This window comes from Melitaea cinxia, chromosome 26 (assembly GCF_905220565.1).
Source record: "Melitaea cinxia chromosome 26, ilMelCinx1.1, whole genome shotgun sequence".
NCBI classification, from domain to species: domain Eukaryota; kingdom Metazoa; phylum Arthropoda; class Insecta; order Lepidoptera; family Nymphalidae; genus Melitaea; species Melitaea cinxia.
The window spans coordinates 1,859,557-1,881,282 of NC_059419.1; the positions used below are offsets into that span (position 1 = coordinate 1,859,557).

The 21,726-nt window shown below is 32.5% G+C and overlaps 2 protein-coding genes across 2 annotated transcripts in view; both read right to left on the reverse strand.

Moving 5' to 3' along the window:
- The window catches only part of LOC123666397 (microphthalmia-associated transcription factor), a 164,636-nt gene that overhangs the window by 82,987 nt on the left and 59,923 nt on the right, over window positions 1-21,726 (reverse strand). The gene's annotated exons all lie outside the window — the stretch shown is intronic.
- Window positions 2,487-3,745, reverse strand: LOC123666642. The gene is made up of 2 exons (XM_045600733.1): window positions 2,996-3,745; window positions 2,487-2,953 (listed from the first exon to the last, which is right to left on the reverse strand). Exons 1-2 carry the CDS (start codon window positions 3,701-3,703, stop codon window positions 2,888-2,890), a joined length of 774 nt encoding a protein of 257 aa, XP_045456689.1. The 5' UTR covers window positions 3,704-3,745; the 3' UTR covers window positions 2,487-2,887.

A 21,726-nucleotide genomic window follows, 5' to 3' on the forward strand; every position in this document is an offset into this window, starting at 1 on the left:
TCTAGAAATTATAAGCACAAAAGTTAAGAAGCAAGTGAGTGTAAACACTTGGTATTTTTTAAATAATATTCGTCTTATAACGACATTTATATTCTGAATGCTTTTCAACGTGACTTAATAGATAATTTGAATCGCTAAATTTGTCTAATTACTTTAAAAGACACTTGAATATGATTATGAATGAAATGAAACAAAGAAATAGAAACTTATGAATTACAAATAAAAAAAATACTATATATGGTAGATAGGCACTTACGAATATTTTACGAATCAAAGCCTCACTATATTAGGTACATCAGAAGTTTTAGACCAACGGCTACGCTTTACTGTATATAGTTAAGGTTGCTGGATAACACTGGATACTTCACCTAAGTTTGTAATGTACCTAATGTTAAGATGCTAATTTTTATTTTATTGATTGATATTTTGGCTACTTTAACTTTCTTTTATATTTGTTGTTTTTTTTTTGTGTATGATTTTTTTTGACGTTCGATAAGTGTGAGGAATCAGCTTATGGCGAAATAGATATTTTCACTTCATTTCATATAAATTGGCATTGTGTTAGTTGCACGCTCTTACCCTATTTTTTTTCTAAAATTACTTTTTAAATTTGTTTATACAGCAGTATTTTTAACTAATAACTAGACTCTATCAATATCTCGTCGGATTCATCCGGCATAAAACAACTGTGTACGTACAGATCTGCTCTGATTGTGTATGATATTAGAGAAGATAAGGCAGCCTTTCTATACTCCATCAATTTGTACTTATATTTTAAAGTGTATGTTTATAGAAATACATAATATACATTATAAAATTAATTCATATTTTCATTCATCATTTCTTTCAATGAATTAATAATCATTTAATTCAAGAACGATATAATTATAAGTAAATAAAGTAAATATTTATGTATTTAAATTTTCCCTAACTTGCAAATATTAGATCTGCAATACATGATGACATAGCCTGCGATGTTCGCGTATGATTCACGTCTTATCAAGTGACGCGGGTTACGTCCAAAGTTTGTTTATGATAATATAAGTATTGCAGCATACTCTTCAAATTGTAAATTCAAGTCATTATTCATTATAACGAAATAACTTTTTCGGATTTTATCGTGGTTTATTAAGTTTTATAGATGCCCGACGTTTCGGATACTTTACACAATGGTAACGCGCGATAAAACAAGAAAAAGATTTTTCATATGAAGTTGTTGATTTGATCCCGCTCTGAGGCTGAGCATAATATATAATTACTAGCTGACCCCGCAAACGTTTCTTTGCCATATATGTTATTAACCCGCTTAATCCCCCCCCCCATAACTTAGGGGTATGAAAAATTGATGTTGGCCGATTCTCAGACCTACCCGATATGCCCACAAAATTTTATTAAAATCGGTCGAGCCGTTTCGGAGGAGTTCAATGTTTAACACCATGACACGAGAATTTTATATATTATAGAGAAATATATATGTACATTTTTTTTGATTTGCAAAAAATAATCTGTATGTCTAAGCCAACCGCTTTCTTAAACACAAGCATTAAGGAAAATAAGCAACCCCAGGAACAGACATCTGTGTGTTGTATTTTTCAACCATTTACATATATTTACTAAAGATTGTGTGCAGATTTTAAATCATATCACTGTAATGTATGTATCAACCTGATGATGGGCAAAACTTAACGCGGGTAAAACCGCGCGTGACGTATTGTATTGTATATTACATATATATATATATGTCTGAAATTATAACGGGAAATCCACTGAGAATGTTATAGTGACATCATTAATGGTCCTAATTTTGTCTTTTCAATAACATATCGACGTAGGAAAACATATTTGCTGTAAGTAGACATATTGCAATTGTTCACCAGAGCCAAAAAACTTTATTGATTTCGGAAAAAAATTAATAGTGTCTGACCTATCCATGATATTGCTACCATTTTTGAAACATAGGTTTATTTAGCTGCCAGACACTATTTGCAATGTAAATTTTTTATCCAAAGTTACTATAAGTACATGTTTGGCTAGTTACAACAAACAGTTTTTTAATTCACGTACCTTTAAAACGCTGTAACTAAGGAAGAAAAATGTACGCGTAGATGGAAATATTATTAATTTACAGGCGGGAAATATGCTGTATGTAGTAAATTTATTTATTTGGGTACTGCAATTCAAAATGTAAGATTAAATTTATAAGTATGATTAGATCTAGAAATGCAGTGAGTCAGTCGGTAATGAAATGTTTGGTTGAAAAAAAATGTCGTTTACCATTTGTAAAAAAAATGTGGTCTTTTGAATTGTTGAAACAAAATTTGAAACTCTAATTATACTGCCGGAACTTCGTTTCAACAATACGATGAATTAAAAAAGTATTTTTCTCTTATATATAAGAGATAAAACGTAAAAAAATAAAATATTCAATATAAAAAGTAAGGCCCTAAAACTAGTTAGGAATGCAAGATGTAAATAAAAACATTGTATCCAATCAAACAATGTTTATTTAAAACTAAAAAACAGAAACTTAGTGCCAATTTGCCTCATTTTATAGAACGAAAGATATAACAAAATACAATTATAATTGAAACTTAACATGAAGACTTTGTGTTCAATCAAAAGCATATTTAAGGAAAAGTAAATAAACCATTGATATTAAAATTATGCTATCGCGAATCATTCACATTTTTTTTTCAGTCATCTTCATCGGTTTCAGGTAAACAGTCATTTGTTTTACAGCTGTACTTAAAACCTAAATATTCTTTGGCGTAAATATTTGGAATCACTTTTTTCTCTACTAATTTTTTTAAGTCATTATATTTTTGTTGGGATATTGGTAACTTAGTCAAATATAAATTTGATTTCGGCATTGCACTATTAAGGCTGCTCAATTGCACTTCCCTTTTTCCTTTTCTTCTTCATTTTCTTTTTTAATCAACGCTTTTGTTTTATTTTTTTCTATATTTATGTGCCTATGATTTGCCTTTGTTTTTATTTTGTCTTTATGTTTGCCTTGCTTGTTCTTATTTCTTTTTGCAGTTTTAGTGTGTTGATCTCCATCTTCCATCTCGTCAGATGACTCTTCCTCTTCACTCCAATCTGTTGAGTCATCTGATACAAATGCTTCATTTAATAATAACGTATCCACATCGTCCACACAATCAAGATAACATTTATCGAAATTTAGTTTTTTCTTGCATCTTTTAGGATTTATCCTTCTGGTACCTCTATCCTCTGTTATCTGTATTTTGTTTGTTTCAGGGGATGGTAAACTGCTTCGAAACTGTATCTGTACCAGGTTGCTGTCACTCGTTCTAGGGAACATTGATAGACTTGGAGATCCTATTGGCACTATATTGCTCTCAATTGTAGAACTGTTGTCAGGAATAAATTGCATCTGCACAACGCCATTTGTAGCAGTACTTATGCCAGGAATCAGAGAATAGCTTGAAGATGATACCTGCACTACGTCACTCTCAATCGCAAAACTCGTTGAAGGTACTAGAGATAGACGCCGAAACTGTAGCACGTTACTTTGAGTAGCAACTGGAGATGGACCTTGAAGTTGCGTTTGCACGTGGCTCTCTACTGCTGCACATCTTCTAAGACCGGAGGGTAGACTTTCAGGGTCCATCAATTTTACATTGCTTTCGATCATAGCTCTCTTCTCAGTAGCTGGTGATTTACTTTGAGGCTGTTCCATATTGCTCTCAACATCACCACCTAATTCTGGGATAGAATAGAGACATTGGGTTTTGATTTGCTTACCATCATTTTCAACTGAAAAGTAGGCTTTACAAGCTGTTAAATGTGGAATACTTTTATCCAAAACATCTTCATTCTGGACGGTTACAGTAAAATCTAATTTAGCGTGTTTTGTAATACATGTTTCGTGGGTGTTTCGAAAAGTTGGAGTCAATTCTTTGCTACTAGTCATGTCCTCTTCCAAATTCCATGTATATCGTGGTGTCGTTTTGCGAAAAAATATTAGATTCATCGGTCTGTGATTTTATTGTTTTGTTGTTCAATTTCGACGGAATTAAATTGCCTTGTAGGTATAGTTCATTTCTTAATATTTGTATTTTAGGTTTCTTTCTTGAATGCTTTTCAACAATGTCTTCTTGAAGAAGTCTCAATTCGTCCATCCATTCCCTGCGTTTCGCCATCTAAAATAAGCAATGCAGCTTAAAAAAATATCTTGTTACCCTCGTTGGTCTATTGATTGTGATTGCTGATTATAGGTCATGAGGTTCCGGTTTCGATTCCCGGCTATGTCAAAGTGTAATATATGTGGTTTTACTGTAGTGAAACTGCAGCAATTGCAGCTCGTAACCGGGTTTGTGCTCGTAGTATATTGATTGGTTCGCCACCAGTCACATTGGAGACTAAATACGTTGGTGAAATGCCTACTCCGTCAGGGATTATAGGTGTAACGATATTCATAAAAAATCTGTAGACGGACAAGTAAATTGATCATTTTTATACTTTGAAACTACCTAGAAAAAATTATTAAACCTAATTATGGCAAATTACAAATATCTTTGCTTGTATCAGATAGATTCGATTAAAATACAATACGTAAATAATTATCGACACTTAATAATAATTATTCGGAAAATTTACTTACGTTTTCGTGATATAATACTCAGGTTCAATCTAAATCACGCTACTTATTACGGATACTCAGCAGAAACGACAATAACAGAATGTCGTACAAGGAACGAAGGGTGCGGGCGGAGCCGGTAGCGATGCGGTAACACCGACACAACTTCAAAGTACTATCATTTTTTCAATGGCGTAACAGTAAAATGAATTGATAAATGATTTATCAAAATGCATTATCTCAAATTTCTAAAAAATCACAGGTTTTTAAAATGCATTATGTGGTGTGAGCTTTTAAAGCAAATACGTAATGATTTGCTGTAAATAACAAAAACTAAGACTGTAGGGTCCCTAAACTTGCTGTAAGTAAACGAATGTAAAAATCACACACCACAGAAATGCTGTAAGTAGCGTTAAGTTTTTAAATGGGAAGAAGTAAGTATTTGTAAAGCAAAAAATGCAGTCTTTCTTTCGCTGTAAGTACAAAATGTCTAAAATGACTAGATTTTGGTCTACATACAGCATTTAATCTTGCTAAAAAAAATATAAGTACGGGCGTTTTCAACGGCGTATGTAATTTTTTTTTCATCGTAGAGACACACGACCCGGATCATTCGATGCGGCTTTTTTTTCTGATTCCAATGGTAGTAAAAAGTCACTTTAGGTATTTTGTCTACTTACAGCAAATATGCTTTCCTACGTCGATATTCACTAAAAACAGAAAAAAATAATGATTAGGTACATAATTGGTTAACTCGATCAAATATCGAATGTTTATATAAAATAAAACTTATAAAAATCTATACATTCATGGAAATAATCGTTTGTCAAAAAAAAAACAAAACGACTTCATCATTTGCATCGATACATGATCAAATGAGAATGTCATCAACGAAGTCGAAGTTAATTTAATACGCATTATTAGGGATAACTCAGAAACTATTTATCAGCACTCGATGAAATTAAAAGTCTTCAAATATAAAAAAGAATTTAAAAAAAAAAAACATCGGAAGACATAAAAAAATCGGATTACTTCCGACTTCTTCCTCATTAATTGAATTTGAAAATATGGTTGGGTGAAATTCGTCGAGTAAACAAGTCAATAACAATAATAGTATTTTTTTTATACAGCTACGTCGGCAAATAAGCGTACGACTCACCTGATGATGGTAAGCGATTACTGTAGCTTATACACGCCTGCAACACCAGAATCGCAAGTGCGTCGCCGACCCTACCACTAATCCTCAGGAGCTCGGGGTCACCTTACACACCACGAATTCTGAAGCTAGCTGCAGTTTATTGTTAAACTACCGTCACGAGAGATCCAATTTGATCACCAACGCTCATTATTCGGGTCACGGTCGGAACAAAAAATGTCCATTAAATTCATTATTTTGTTTTTAATGACAGGTAATTTCCATGAGTGCAGATTATTTCAAAACAATATTTATTTTCTCTTTTATAGTTTATTATTTTATTTTTGTACGTCCTGTTACTTTCCTTAAGTTTAATTTTTTTTTCTCTTTCATGTTTTGTCTGTCCGTTAGAAATTAAAAATCAAATTAAAATTTAATATTTTACGAATTTAGTTACTGTTCCCTTTCCACGTGATGAACTGTCTTATAGTCAATATTTATTTGAATTAAACTTAGTAACGAAAAAATAAAAAATATTATTTTCATTCCTGTCACCTTTTAAGAATGCCTATATGACGATAGACGAAAGGCTAATCTTTGATTTTAAATATCTATACAGCTCGAAATAATAACATGAATGCTTGCAATACACTGTGGATACAAGCGAGAGGCGATCAATTAAATATTATTAATGTTCAATGCAATATCATTATACTTCGTGTCCTTCTAATTTAATAATAATATTAAATATAATAAAGGAAGACGACAAAGAGTTACGATTAAAACAAAACAAAAAAAAATCTAAAAGCTATTTTAAGCTTAAACTACTTTTATGTTAGCTTTTTCATATTTTTACGTATATATTGCATATACATATCTATATAAATAAAAATTAATGTTGCTAAGCGCAAATTAATTTGAGAATGGCTCGACCAATTCGCCTATTTTTTTTTTTTTTTGTATTATGTTCCTTAAGGCCCACGGAAGGTTTTAATACAAAAAAAAAAAAAAAATCTATTAACTTTTGACAGAACGAAGTCTGTCCGGGCAGCTAGTATAATAATAAATCTGACCTAGCGAACTTCGCACTACCACATTTTTTTTTTCATTAATATATCGAATTTTCGACCCTTATCCTGACAATAGCGGACACAAAAAAAGAATAATCGTTTTTTTTTTTTTTAATTAATTAATTACAATAAATAAATCAATATCTATCTAGTATATTGTATACTCACGTTCGTCTGTTACTAAGATAGCAACTTAATGTTTGTGTTATAGGTAACAGACAACTTGGTGTTTGGTTATTGGTTTTGGAATTTGGTGCATCGTAGTACGCACGTACGTATTAATTTTTATACCGTATACATAGATACATAAATATTAAATTGTATAGCTTTCACCACTACAATAACGCCAGTCTCGTTACCGCCGTGTCAGTCAGTCGCCAGTAAACCGCTGGGTTAATTTAGCTTGTTTAATCAGTTAATTGTGCGTCACAGCTTAAATTCAACAGAGTACACGCTTATATTACAATGATCATTAGCTCTCACAGTGCTTATTTGTTATATGACGTTTGCTTGGTTCAGAGGTCACTGCCAATGTTTCTATACTGATATTTTAAAACAATTTGTTTGTATGACCTTGACTAAAGAATTTGTCTGTGCGATGATTAAGTTTTTATTATTTTTTTGTTAGCATCTATATTATTATAATAAAAAAAAAAAGATTTGATTCGTTCGTGTAATGAATAAATTTAATTTCAATTATTTTAGCAATAACTATGCAAGACGGGACTCTCGCAAGTCACCTATGGTGCTATATTTACTTGGCCAATAATTGGGTTAAGATATACAAGTCACTCAAACCTCGTTTTAGCTTTCTAAAGGTACTTTTTATGGTATTTACATTGACAAAATACCCAAACCGCACAATACAATATTAAATCATGATATCAATCATCAAAACATACCCTGCTTCTAGGTAGTAAAAACCGGAATATATTATTAGATATTTAGCTAGTTAGGAACAGGTGCGGGATATTTTGCGTTTTTTATTTTCATTTCTTTATTATTGTAAGGACTTTTACACTGAAATGCATAAATCTGTACTACCCTATTTAGTTAATTTAAAAGAGCTTAAAATTTAATAATAAACCATCCTTTAATGTTATATTATACATAATTATGTTTTAATTTAAGTTGTTCTCATTGAAGGGTAGTTTACGTCGCTGCACTACCTCCCTTCGACCTCCTCCTTGGCTATCCGGCCGACATAACGTCATGTAAAACCTATCCTATCCCAAAATATCTCGAATACCGTCAAGTGTGTGACAAATCATGCACACATATTATCTTGTTGTCGCCATTTCCCAATTTAGTAAACATTCCTTGCAGTTTTACCCGCGTCGTGTTTCGCTATGTGAGATATTACTTGACATTTATGGTTACTTACATTTATTATTCGTGACACGATTTTAATATCCTATAATTTATAAACAAACTGAATGTGAGACAAAGAAAGAAGTCGGTATTATTATTACATAGAAAGAAATAAACTACTAAACTTTGTATAATGATTATGTAATATATTCAATGTGGAAAGCTTGTGTTTGTTTGTATACAGTGACATTAATTAATTTTTTATATAGAATTTTTTTTCTATATAAGTTTTACAAAATAGAAGTAATTTCAGTAAAGCAAAAGACAATAGAAACTTGGGAAAGGAAGCTAGTTTTGTATTTAGTTCTGTCTGTTTTTGTGGTCATATTACTTTTTTAATTAGTAATTAAACGTTATTAAAACACTGGACGGCAAGTCCGTTCCACACTCGTTACAGACAGACGAACATTCCTCACTAATTTTATTAATTAGTCTTTATAATATTTGAGTCAACGTTATGCCATAAATGATCGTCTTGATATATCTTCATTGATCGTTGGCTCAGTAGGTAGAGGACCCTGGCTTCCTTGTCGGGTGGTGGTTAGTATTACGACTAAATATTAAATTTGTGTATGTAAAGTTTTGATATATAATTATTATAAGTTAAGTATTTATTCCGCAAATGTTCTTTTGCCATATTTGTTATTAACCCTCTTAATGTACCCCCCTTATAACTTAGGGGTATGAAAACTAGATGTTGGCCGATTCTCAGACCTACACGATATGCACATAAAATTTCATAAAAATATGTCCAGCCGTTTCGGAAGAGTATTTTAACTAACATTGTGACACGAGAATTTTATATATAAGACTAGCTGACCCGTAGCTAAAATGTTGTTTTGCCATATATGTTTTAAAAGAATGCCATTATATGCTACCTACTTACCCCCCCCCCCGCCCATATCTTAGAGGTATGAAAAATAGATTTTGGCTGATTCTCAGACCTATTCGATATGCAACAAAATTTCACAAAAACTGGTCCAACCGTTTCGGAGGAGATAAATAACTTAAAAATGGTTAAAAAATTAATAAGAAAAATATTAATGATTTTTAAATGAAAATATATAACTATATACAATCTAGTAGTACCAACGTAATTTCAATAGAAATAAAGATATCAATCTTGATAACAAAGATTTCCGCATTTGCGTTTTTTCATGAAAAAACGTTCAAATAGTTTAAAAAAAACTGTAAAGATTCCACTAAACTTTGTGTTTTTTTTTAACTGTCTAGAAATTAATCTTAAGATAAAATTAAAAAAAATATATATATAATTCTGTTATTCGTCAGATATCTTTATCAGCATACATCGAAATAGCTTCGTAGTAATTATATCATAATTATTATTTTTATTAAGTTATTTTTGTTTTGTCTTGTATCTGTGCCAGCACAGATTACATTGCCAAAGTCAGCGTTATTAATTGTATATAATATAAATTTTGATACATGTAGGTGAAAAGTGGCGCCTAAATATTTACTTTTTAAACACCATTTCGAAAGTAGACACTTGTATTACCTTATTCAGCCATCGAAAAAAAAAAAGTAATATTTTGTTGATGATCTACTTATCATATATAAACTTTTTTTTTTATATTTTAAATTAACATAATTTCCAATACTTTGTATTGTGATATTTCAATTGTATGAAATTTTATTAACAGACGTATATAAATGGTACAAGGTCTGCTCATAACAATTAATGCACCATTTATAATTAGTATTAGTCTGGGACATAACTGTGTTTTATTGCTCTGTCGATGCGGGTTCGATGCTATGTCGAAGATAAAAATAAATTTATTATTAGTAAAAATTCATAAATATAATTTACTAAGTTCTTGTGGAACGAAATACCAGATAAGACTAAAGTCCGCGACCTTTGGGCGGCAATTACTTTTTTATCAATTAAGTATTATGGACTACGACCTCTATTGACTATTATGCTAAATTATGACAAAGATAAAAATTCATTGTTTTTTTTTTTTAATAATCGGAAGTAGCAGAAGTTATTCATTCATGAAATAAAACAATAAAAAATTAACAATACAACAAAATGTGATTTCTTTATTTGAACGCGATAATCTTCCCGGAATATATTCAGAAGTTAGTTTAACAATTTAAAAACATTTGTATTTTGTATTATTTATTTTTTATACATTATTAACTAGCGACTCACCCCGGCTTCACACGGTTGTAAAAACTACCAGTGTTCCTCTATTATACTATGCATGTATTATACATATAAACCCACCCCCTAATCCGAATCACCCTATTCACCCTATTACTATTGAAAATCGCATCAAAATCCGTTGCGTAATCAAGATCTAAGCATACAGACAGCGGGAAGCGACTTTGTTTTATTCTATGTAATGATACATTAACAGTAAATGCTATACAATCCCAAAAACTTAACCAAGTTTGTTTTAAGAGTCGCACTCAAAAAAAAAAAAGCCTATCCGTCAAAGAAAATAATAGGCCATAAAACATCACGTTACGATGCAAACAAGCGAAACAATAAACGAAAACGCAGGTGACATCGCGCGGTTTATCAAGTAATAGAAAATCAAACAATCTTTACAAACAAACAGACGGAAACAAACAAATTGCGTTCGATCACGCAAGCGACGCAAGGTCATCACTTATGATGACGTAACTGAACATTGGAAGCGAAATTGATCATTAAATGATCATTTATACTTGGTGATGACTTACTAATTATAATTATAAATAAATAAAATAAATAAACACCGTACACCGAATGGCACTTTAAAATGAAATCTCCAAATAGAAATTTAGAATTAACAAATGATATATGGAAGTTAAAAGCAGTAAAGAAAAAAAAATGTAATGAAGAAATATAATTTTAAAGTTACATCAGAATAAAACGGTCCAAACTGATTAGCAATAACTACAGCAGATGACAATGAATACTAACAATTATATTAAAATACACACTAAATGTTAGTATGTAAAATATTTTCTTACATAATATATAAGTCTACATATAAAACTCTACGTTTTATTGTTGACCAGCTTTGTCTCGTGGTTTCGTCTATGTATAAATTACAAAAAATGATTAAAACGATTTATTTTTTATCTCGCTTCGACCTGTAATATCCCACTACTGGGCATAGGCCTCTTTCCCCATGTAGGAGAAGGATCAGAGCTTAATCCACCACGCTGCACCAATGCGGGTTGGCGGATATATTCCCTACTATGAGTAACGATCGCTATCAGGTGTACATGATAACAACCGAGACCGACGGCTTAACGTGCTCTCCGAGGCACGGTGGGGAGACCACAAGGACTACACAAAAACCCAGACCACGGCAAACACCTGTATGGCCAATACAAATGTTTGTCATGTGCGGGGATCGAACCCGCAACCGCCAGCGCAACAGGTACAATCCATGGCTGTGACCGTTGCGCCAACGCGGCGTCAGGTGTACCAGCCTTCAAATATGAAAAGGAATTTTGTACACCCAGTAAAAACTATTGAAGTCACAAACATAAAAATCTAGAATGTCTTCGAAAAACAATATCCAGTTTCGTGCATTCGATTTTACGTGATGTTGGAACGAACAAACAGATGAAACAAAACAAAAAAAGATGTAAATATAATTGTTTTGACTTCTATCTCTCTGACAGAGACCTTGAAATTCGTCTAATTATCACTTATGAACAGACATTGACTCGTTAATATTTTAATATACGTATAGATACGTATAGATTATTATGGTTTTTACAATAGTGTAGTAATATTTTATATAAAACTTTTAAAGTGTAAATCGATAAATAATAATATGAATAGTGTCTACATACTGTCTGCAACAGCTGTTGGACACTTATATCTGTAAATAGTTTTATTCTAAGTCTATGGTATTATATCTTTAACTTCTTTCTCACACGGGTTTACTGGAAAAGATTTGTTTTACAGAGGAAGAGATAGAGTTCAACATGAATAAACATATTATGTTAGTAGTTATATATTTATTTATTAAGTTAGTCAACAGTTGTTGACACTGGTTCATAAATATTTAACATTGACAATATTATACTCGTATACAAATCCAACACAACCTAACCTAACACCAAGTGCAAAAATCACAGTTGCACTTAGTAATAAGAAAATTATGTAGTGTCATGGGACACCAGGTAGGAACGAAGTTCCTTCGGATAGTATAGAAGCACCACAATTTGAAAAAAAAAATGTTGAATTTTATATATATTTTCTAGTTCTTGTTTTTTTTTTTTTTAATTTTGATGATTAGTTTTTAATTAAGTACATAAAAGTATTTAGGAAATTAAGTATTTTAGAAAATAACAAATACCGTAAAATAAAATAAATCAAACAAAATAATAATGATTCAAACTATTAAGTGAAATAAAAAAACATGTGCCTTTATTTATTTTTGTGGACAGTATAGCATTACATAAATAATTTTAAAAAAGTTTACTAGTAATATTTTAGTTTTACTAACGTCATATTATACAGTCGTGTGACTGACATTACGTCACTTCCGTTATATATTTTTCTTACGTTTTTAGTATCACATTTTTTTTCAGTTTGCTAGCCCAGCCAAATGTCAAGCCTGACGTAAGGAACTTCGTTCCAATAAAATTAAATTTTTATCAAAAGAATGCAAATATTTTACATCCAAATTATAATACATAGCGTCTTCGGTGCGACAAAGCCAGCCCTGCGGTCACCAACCCACCTGCTCAGCGTGGTGACTGTGGGCAAAACACATGAGTTGGCGCCTTTTTTTGGCGCGAACTTATGGAAGCCTATGTCCAGCAGTGGACCGCAATAGATTGAAATCAACAAGCAACGATTAAACAGCAAACTATTTTAATTTTGTCTAAAAACGACAGTAGGTGTAAAATTATCAGAATTTAATGTTTCCATCGATAGTATAGTCAAAGCGATTGAAGTCGCAAAAAACTATTACATATAAAACACTTCATAATAAGTCGTTGATTTAATACAAACAATGAAACAAAACAATGACGGAACCGAAAGAATTATACACGGGTGCACTTGACTGGAGATCTTAATCCAGTTGTAGATAAGGCGAATCAAATGAAACGAATTAAAATATTTCAACACTGAATAAACTTTTTTACTAACTTCGTATTATATTGAATAACTTCACGTGGATAAGAAGTGATCGCTCTTAACGCTACTACGAAGGTAAAAAATTAATACTTTATGTGTATGTGTATGTGTACATTTGTATTGGCCATACAGGTGTTTGTCGTGGTCTGGGTGTTGTGCAGTCCTTGTGGTCTCCCCACCGTGCCTCGGAGAGCACGGTTAAGCCGTCGGTCCCGGTTGTTATCATGTACACCTGATAGATATCATTACTCATAGTAGGGAATATATCCGCCAACCTGCATTGGAGCAGCGTGGTGGATTAAGCTCTGATCCTTCTCCTACATGGGGAAAGAGGCCTATGCCCAGTAGTGGGATATTACAGGCGTAAGCGTGTATGAGTACTGGTATAGTGTCTGAAAGTAAGCGCTTACCGTATTAGGAGCATTAGGTCCAGACCAATCATCTGCGTTACATGCCTTATCAGGCTAGTCCTGATCAGGCATGCTTGGTCCGGTCCTTCCAAGGAAGACGTAAAAATTTCTACTCGGGATGTTGACCCGACTTCTTAATAATATTCGTGCCAAATTTGAACTGAATCCATGGAGTACTTTTTGAGTTTATCCCGGACATACATACAGACAAACAGAAAAACAGACAAAAATTCTAAAAACTATATTTCTGGCTTCGGTATCGATTTGTAGATCACACCCCAAGTATTCTTTTAAAACAATATTCAATGTACAGTTTTTACTTTCCTACCATTTTATTATATGTATATAACATACATTAGATAATCTTCTGTAAGGTATTTGAGTCGAGCTACTTCAGATTTCAAGCAAGATTTTTGTATCCCCCTATCCTCAATATTTATCGATATTACGTGCCTTTTGGTTAACGTTTATTGCTCTAAATAGTATTTGATGAGGAGTAATATAGTTTTATCATAATTTGCTACGAGGGGTTCGAACAAATTGCGTACAAATAATACATTTATTGCATTAAAATAAAAAATACAAAATCATTTTATAACCAAAACTAGCTTCTGCACGTGACTTCTTCCACGTGGAATATGAACAATTTTGTCATACATGATTTTTGTCGAAACTTTAACTGTTTAAGGAGCGTACGCAGCGGAAGCTCTCAAAAGGAAGAAAAAAAAAACGACTTCGAAACATTCTTCATTGTTGCTCCGCTCCTATTGGTTTTAGCTTGCTGATTTATAGCCTATAGCCTTTCTCGATAAATGTGCTATATGAGACTGAAAGAATTTTTCAAATTGGACCAGTAGTTTCTGAAATTAGCGCGTTTCAGTAAATGAACAAACAAACAAACTCTTTAGCTTTATAATATTAGTATAGATAAAAACCAAATTTTTGATTTAAGTACAGAAATCCATTGAATCGTACGTTTTAGGAATGGTAACTATTTATTTACTTAAAATTTTATTGCACATTAGAATTGCATTATAGAAAATAACAATGTTCTAACTGTACAGCGTTAAGGCGTTTTTACCACTAATTATTATCATCACGAAAATAATCAAGAACGTCAACAGAAGAAATATTGATAGCATGAAACAAGTACGCAAACGGGGTAAATAGCTGAAAATCTTCTATTGTCAAGAATCGGTAAGAAACTCAGAAGTTACGAGTAACTTGCACGAGTATTCTTGTATAAGTAACGTTTAATGCATATTAAAATATTATCACAGGAAACTAATTTATCGCTAATACATAAATAAATGCTGAAATAATTCATTAGTATCGAGAACCGGTTCAATTTAAATTCATTTCACTTGAGAACCGCGTTATGTAATGAAAAACATTACAATATAAAAATTTTACTCAGCGATGTAAATATTAAATAAAGTACATAATACATTAGCAAGCCAGTTGGTAGTCAACTATGTAGAGTGGAGTAGGTCACTGTTGACCCTGCTATCTGGTCCAGGGGTTGGATTCGAATATCGTCCTGAGACTGGGTGGAATACATATTTATTTATGTATTTCCACCAACTCGGTTTAAAAAACATACCTACTAAAATATTATATTTTCTTCCTCGGGAAATGGATTATCTAACACAAAAATATTTTTTTAATTCGAAACTATGGTTTCTCAGATTAGCGCGTTTAAACAAACAAACTTTACAGTCTTATAATATTAAGTACCTATAGACTATTATTTATATGTATATATAATACCTACAATTAAAAAAAAAAGAGTGTGCTTTAGACCACACGACTGAAATAAAACATCTTTAGCTCTATCTAACTTATATCTCCCTCTTAACTTCCGTTCGTCTCGCCCGATCACACTTTTCGTAACGCTCTCGTCAAGCATTCACCAGCTTACGCTACAAGTCAAGCGTGCGCAAAGAAGTTTTATTTAAATTTATTTATTTATATCATTTGGATGTTACTTAAAACAAACATTAAGTTGTCCACCTTAAGAACAGACGACCGCGTGTGTATGTTAAAAATTTTAATACATATATATATTTGTATAGGTGATGATAACGTTTCGTGTGAAAATTCTAACAAGATTTTATAAAAACTTGCATACTTCGCTCATTTACGATTGTAACATACGTGTAACCTTCCCGCCTTTTCAAGTTTATCCTCACGAGATTCGATCTAATCAAAACATACTCAGTAATATTAACTAAATACTGGACAAAGGCGTATAGAATATATATTAAAAAAAATACGACCGATCCTGAACGTAGTACATTCTAAAGATCTCGGTAATCACTTAAAGAACAAAATTTTTATTTTATGGATTACAAACGAGTTCTCGATACATAAAAATCGAACGTATAAAATCGAGATGATTATTTTAAGGACGTAAAAAAGCTTACTTTACGCAATAACACTGATATATCGGCAATTTAGAAGGTGCAGCGGACATGTAACGGTCTCACAGGGTCTAGAGAGGGATTCGTCGAGCAGTTGACTTTGACCCAGAACCTTAAGCAGTGCAAGAAATGAATCATTAGCCAATAACAACATAGGTATGACATATATCAGATGAACGTATGAAACTGAATTTTATAGGAACCATCTGGAACTATACGGAGCGAGCGAAAAACGTCCTTATTGCTACGGTCTAAGCTGATGGTAAAATATCGATGTCAAATGAGTGGCTTTGTCACTTGACTCCATTTAGGTCGTTCATTGATAGCATTGCCACCATTACATATACTATAACGCATACCCATTACGACTATCATTTAGTTCGAATCAAAAATTAGGCTGATACATAATCATTACAGAGTAGGTAGTTTTCGTCGTGTATTCGAAGTACGCTCGTGTAATAATTTTTATAATTTTGCGGTTTCATCTTAAGGAAAAGTTAAATAATGTTGATGTTTTGTTAGCTTACATACATAAGATCTGAAATACTTTACGTCGTCAAAATAAACAATAGCATAGCGTGCCAAATCGTACTGTGGCGAATCGAGCTGTGGGCCCGAGCAATCCAATGTGTCAGACACAAACTAGCACACACAACGTTGTCCGGTTCAATTGACATAAATTGTCCACGCTTATTTACTCACAAAAACACGTGTGTTTTAAACGCGCGAGGTCACGACGTCCGCTCGCGTCGCCGGTCAGAGTGACACTGACGGGTAGCCTTTGATATGCTGCGAGCCGGCGCCTGCGCATGCTATCGGCCGCTCGACGGGTAAATTATCGATGGAAATTGTTTGCAAGGTGTGATGCAAGCGTCCACCTTATTTTTCCTTCCCCCATCCTTTGCATTACATGATACGTGTAATCACGACACTTGATCTTAATAATAGAAACACCTGTGTTAACCGAGGTTAAATTAATTATGCTCTTTAAAAATACATATATCGGATGCTTGTAGTTTGAACTTAACCAGTTTTTTGTCATGTTTACTAATGGAAAAATACATTACCTTCAAATTTATAGCACTTCTATTTCAATAAATTTTTGGTAAATCCTTTTAATAATCCTGGAGTATCGACACGGTGCTTCCGATTTAAGCCGCAATTCGTAAACGAAACACAAACGAACATGTTAAGGTATTCACGAACGAAACAAACGCTTGCCAAAAAACGTTCGCGCAAAAATTTCACAACGAGTTACAAAACGAACACAAAGATACAATCCGCAGACTGCATCATAAATAACGATACGCGCGCCTGGCAACTGCTTGACGGATGACCACAACCCTTACGTGCAATTGAAATCTTGGCGAAGGATCTTCAACCTTACGGCGCGAGAGGAAACAGAAATCTAATTTAAGAATCAAAACACAGGTTGGTGGTATTATTAGAATAACAGCTGTTACGTCTCCTCCTTTTGGGAGTAAGGGTTTCGCGTAACATTGGAAATAGCTGGGAATTTATTAATAAAATAAAAATTTGATTTATTGTTATTTGAACCGTTTTTAAATGATTCATCGACAGATTTATTACTCATTTGCTTGTTCCTTTTGAAAATGTTTTATATTGAAATGTTTCAATTGAATGTATCTTTTATTAAACACTTAAATGGAAGACGAAAATACTCATCTCGTGTATGGGGAAGACACCTTTGCCCAGCAGTGAGACGTTACAGACTGATTTAGTTCACAAGCCGAAAATTACACTTAGAGATTAGATTATATAAGAAGACAATGTAAGAAAAGTGATTCGTTTAATATATTAATGGCGTATACCTTTTAACCAACTTCCAAAAAAGGAGGATGTTCTCAATTCGACTCCATTTTTTTGTGTGTAACACACGACGTGTAAATACATCGACACGACGCGACGGTCGAAGAAAAAGTGTCCATATTTTTAACTTAAGCAAATAACTTCAATTTCTTGCAGTAAGTTTAACTTTGTGTGACGAAATTCTCATAATTTTTATATTTGGTTAGTACATTGTTGACAAATTAATGTCACTGCAATTTCAAATACATATGAAAGCATGGATGGGTGGATTATATAAAACACGCGAGAACGGCAGATAGATGGAAAACACTGTTTTTTTTTGTCCCGAAAAATTTATGGTTTAGTGGAATAGATTTCGAAGCAAGTGGAGTTGCAGGCATCAGTTATATCGATTTTATTTGACCCTATTTTATATTCTATGCAAGATTCAATTTATTTTTTAATAAACTGGTCACAGATACCTTATCCAAACAAAATTTATTCACAACAGTTTTCAAGACAAAACAGTGTTCAATTACAAACTATCGAAAAATAAAGTTTTTGTTTTATAAAAAATATCTTATTTCATTTGTTCTAGAAGCAAAGCTTCGTATTGAACTAGATAATTATTTGTTGGGTGTCATAAGAGATGTCAACGAACTTAGAAAGGATGTAAGACAGTTTAATCACATAATCTGCCCACACGGCGCATCACAAGTTCGCAACACTGTTTAGTGTTGCAATATATATATTTCCTGATTGCTCTTTGGAATTGTACAAAAGTAGTATTTTGCTATAACGAGAATGTATCCTATTAAATTAGGCCCTGTCTCACCGTCTAATAAAGTGACAAGAAACGAAGAAAAACCACATGATAAACATCGGCTTTCGATTAAATTAAAAATCATGAAAATCGGTACACCCAGTAAAAAGTTATGCGGATTTTCGAGAGTAAATAAATGTATATAAATAAAAAATGAATCACCGAAATAAATAAATATAAATAAATAAATAAATATAAATAAATATCTACTCGAAATTTAAATGTGACCACATGATAAATATCGGCTTTCGATTAAATTAAAAGTCATCAAAATCGGTACACCCAGTAAAAAGTTATGCGGATTTTCGAGAGTAAATAAATCTATATAAATAAAAAATGAATCACCGAAATAAATAAATATAAATAAATAAATAAATATAAATAAATATCTACTCGAAATTTAAATATGACCACATGATAAATATCGGCTTTCGATTAAATTAAAAGTCATCAAAATCGGTACACCCAGTAAAAAGTTATGCGGGTTTTTGAATTTTTCCTCGATTTCTCTGGGGTCCCATCATCAGATCCTGGTTTCCTTATCTTGGTACCAAACTAGGGATATCTCCTTTCCAACAAAAAAAGAATTATCAAAATCGGTTCACGGCGGAGCTATCCCCGAACATACATAAATAAATAAATATATATATATATATGTATACGGTCGAATTGAGTAACCTCCTCTTTTTTTGAAGTCGGAAAGTTTTCTTAGTTTGACATGTACATTAATTACCTTTGTATCAGTATATTTTTGTATTACGATTTGGTCGTTTGTTGGGTAAAGTCGTATGCGAGGGCCCATGGATTGGTGTATAATACCTAGAAAAGTGAGATTCTCATGTTTAAGGCTATAAGCGGTTGCCAGGTTATGAGCCACAGTTTCTTTAAACGGGTCAACAATAAATAGAGTAAGCAAATTTAAATGTTTAAGAAAAATTATAGCAAATTATTTATTAATGTCATAGTAATGTATAAATGATTCGGTACAAAACCAACTACCAGCGTCCGAATGTATGTATGATAAAATCATTGCCTATTTTAAGCGTAGCGTTCCTAGAATACGCTATGTCCCTTTCCTTTATAAATTAAATCGTATGTATTTTTTGTAGTACAAATGTTTCGTCAAGTCAGTATTCAAGTTTAGTGATGTGTGCGTTAAGCTTATATAGTAACAGATAGTTTATATATGTGTGCGTGCCTATGGATATAGTTGAGTGCAATCTCATAGATAAATAGGTCGGGGAAAAACTCTTCGTATTTTCTAGAAAAAAATTGCAATAAAATCTTTTTGGTTGTTTTGTTTGTAACTGGCTGGTTTTGATACCATGAATAGGTAAGATCCATAACACTTTTATTACTAATTATTATTTATTTACACTAACGCATTGCTGACTAGAGAAATTATTGGGAGTAGGAAGGGCTTAAAGGGAGGAGCATAGAGTTTTAGTAATATTTTCTTATTTTATTGCATTCAGCCTGACCGAAAAAAAAAATTAATATCTGTAATAATCTTTACATACCTTAAACCTCTTTATCCTTTTTATACCTCATAAAAGTATTCATATTTAATAAAATGCGTATCAAATAAATGTTCCGCGTGAGTAAAACGCAGTAAAATGACCATAAGAAAGAGTATGACCACATAAAATTTTAAGAAACACATTGATAATTCTCCACTTTATTCGTCTCCTATTAAAGTACATTTTTCACTGTCATAACTCACTCATATCCAACATATTACACATTTACCACATGCACTAAAATTTAAAAAAAAGTTAAGTTTTAGGTTTGCGCGGGAATTTTAAGGAAGATGGAAGACATATTTAATATAGATTTTGGCGCGTAATAAGTTCGCGAGTTGTTTGAGGAGCGCTTCGTCGAAGCGCATTCTAAAATAGACGACGTAATTGCTATCGGTCTGCCAGACGACCAGACGTACGCTCTTAGACTGGCTTTTCACTGATTTTACAAGCCCATACTATTTTTAAATGACTTAAAAGACAAGAGGTTTTTAATTCGACTGCATTTTTAACGTGTGCTCCCTCAAAACTTTTTACTGGGTGTACCGATCTTTTTTTATATTCCATAGCTGGTACTTTTCAAGTGGTCCCATTTAAATTTCAACGAGATATGATGTGTTGTACTGTGCCGATGTTCTTTTTAATATCATCACATATCGATGTAAATTGAAGGTCTGATGAGCTGATGGACGATGACTCTCACGACCATCACGCAAAGTTATTATTATTGTATATTTTATTTTTCGATATCCGCCAACCCTGAGGTAGAGCACAGAAGAAAATATCCTGATCAAAATATGGAGCAGCCCTACTGGGCAAGTACTTCAACGCTACAGAAGATCACAGCCAAATAATACTGTTTTCAAACAATGTTGTGTTCCTATGGTTAGTAAGGAGATCAGAGCTCCTAAGGAGGGTCGGGGGTGTAGAGTGGGCAATACGCTTGATACGCTTCTGGTGTTGCAGGCGTCTATAAGCCACGGCAATCGCTTACCATCAGATCAGAGGTAAGCTTGTTTGCCGACCTACTGTAGTTGTATAAAAAATATGGACGCATCTCAATTTGTATGTCTGTTACTACTTTGTATAAAAATAGATCTCAAGAGTTTTGTATTGAGCCTGTTATTTCTCAAGTAAGGAATAGAGGAAGCTTAAAATAAAATTAAGGGATACTGCTACGCGTTCTATGAGAAGTGGGTTAAAAAAAACCTTTCTTATAAGGTACATGCTATCGATGTCAGAAGAAATGTTACTAAGAATATTTATCCTTAAGATAAGAAGTATCGAGTACTAACTAGTGCAGAATTAAATTATTACTTTACTAAGAAAAGGCTTTAAGGCTAGTGACGTAGCCATGAATTAATGCTTCTCAGAAGGATCTTGGTCAACAAACATATTGTATGAACGGTATTCTATTTTTAAAATTATTTTTGTACTGTGTTTTCC

What these genes read in the sequence shown, in the direction of transcription:
- LOC123666642 (XM_045600733.1), bottom strand. Translation starts at nt 3,703, where the DNA reads ATGGAACAGCCTCAAAGTAAATCACCAGCTACTGAGAAGAGAGCTATG. An exon ending in AAGGCAAACATAAAGACAAA is followed by an intron (nt 2,954 to 2,995) that starts ATAAAAACAAAG and finishes AATATAGAAAAA; the next exon opens with AATAAAACAAAAGCGTTGAT.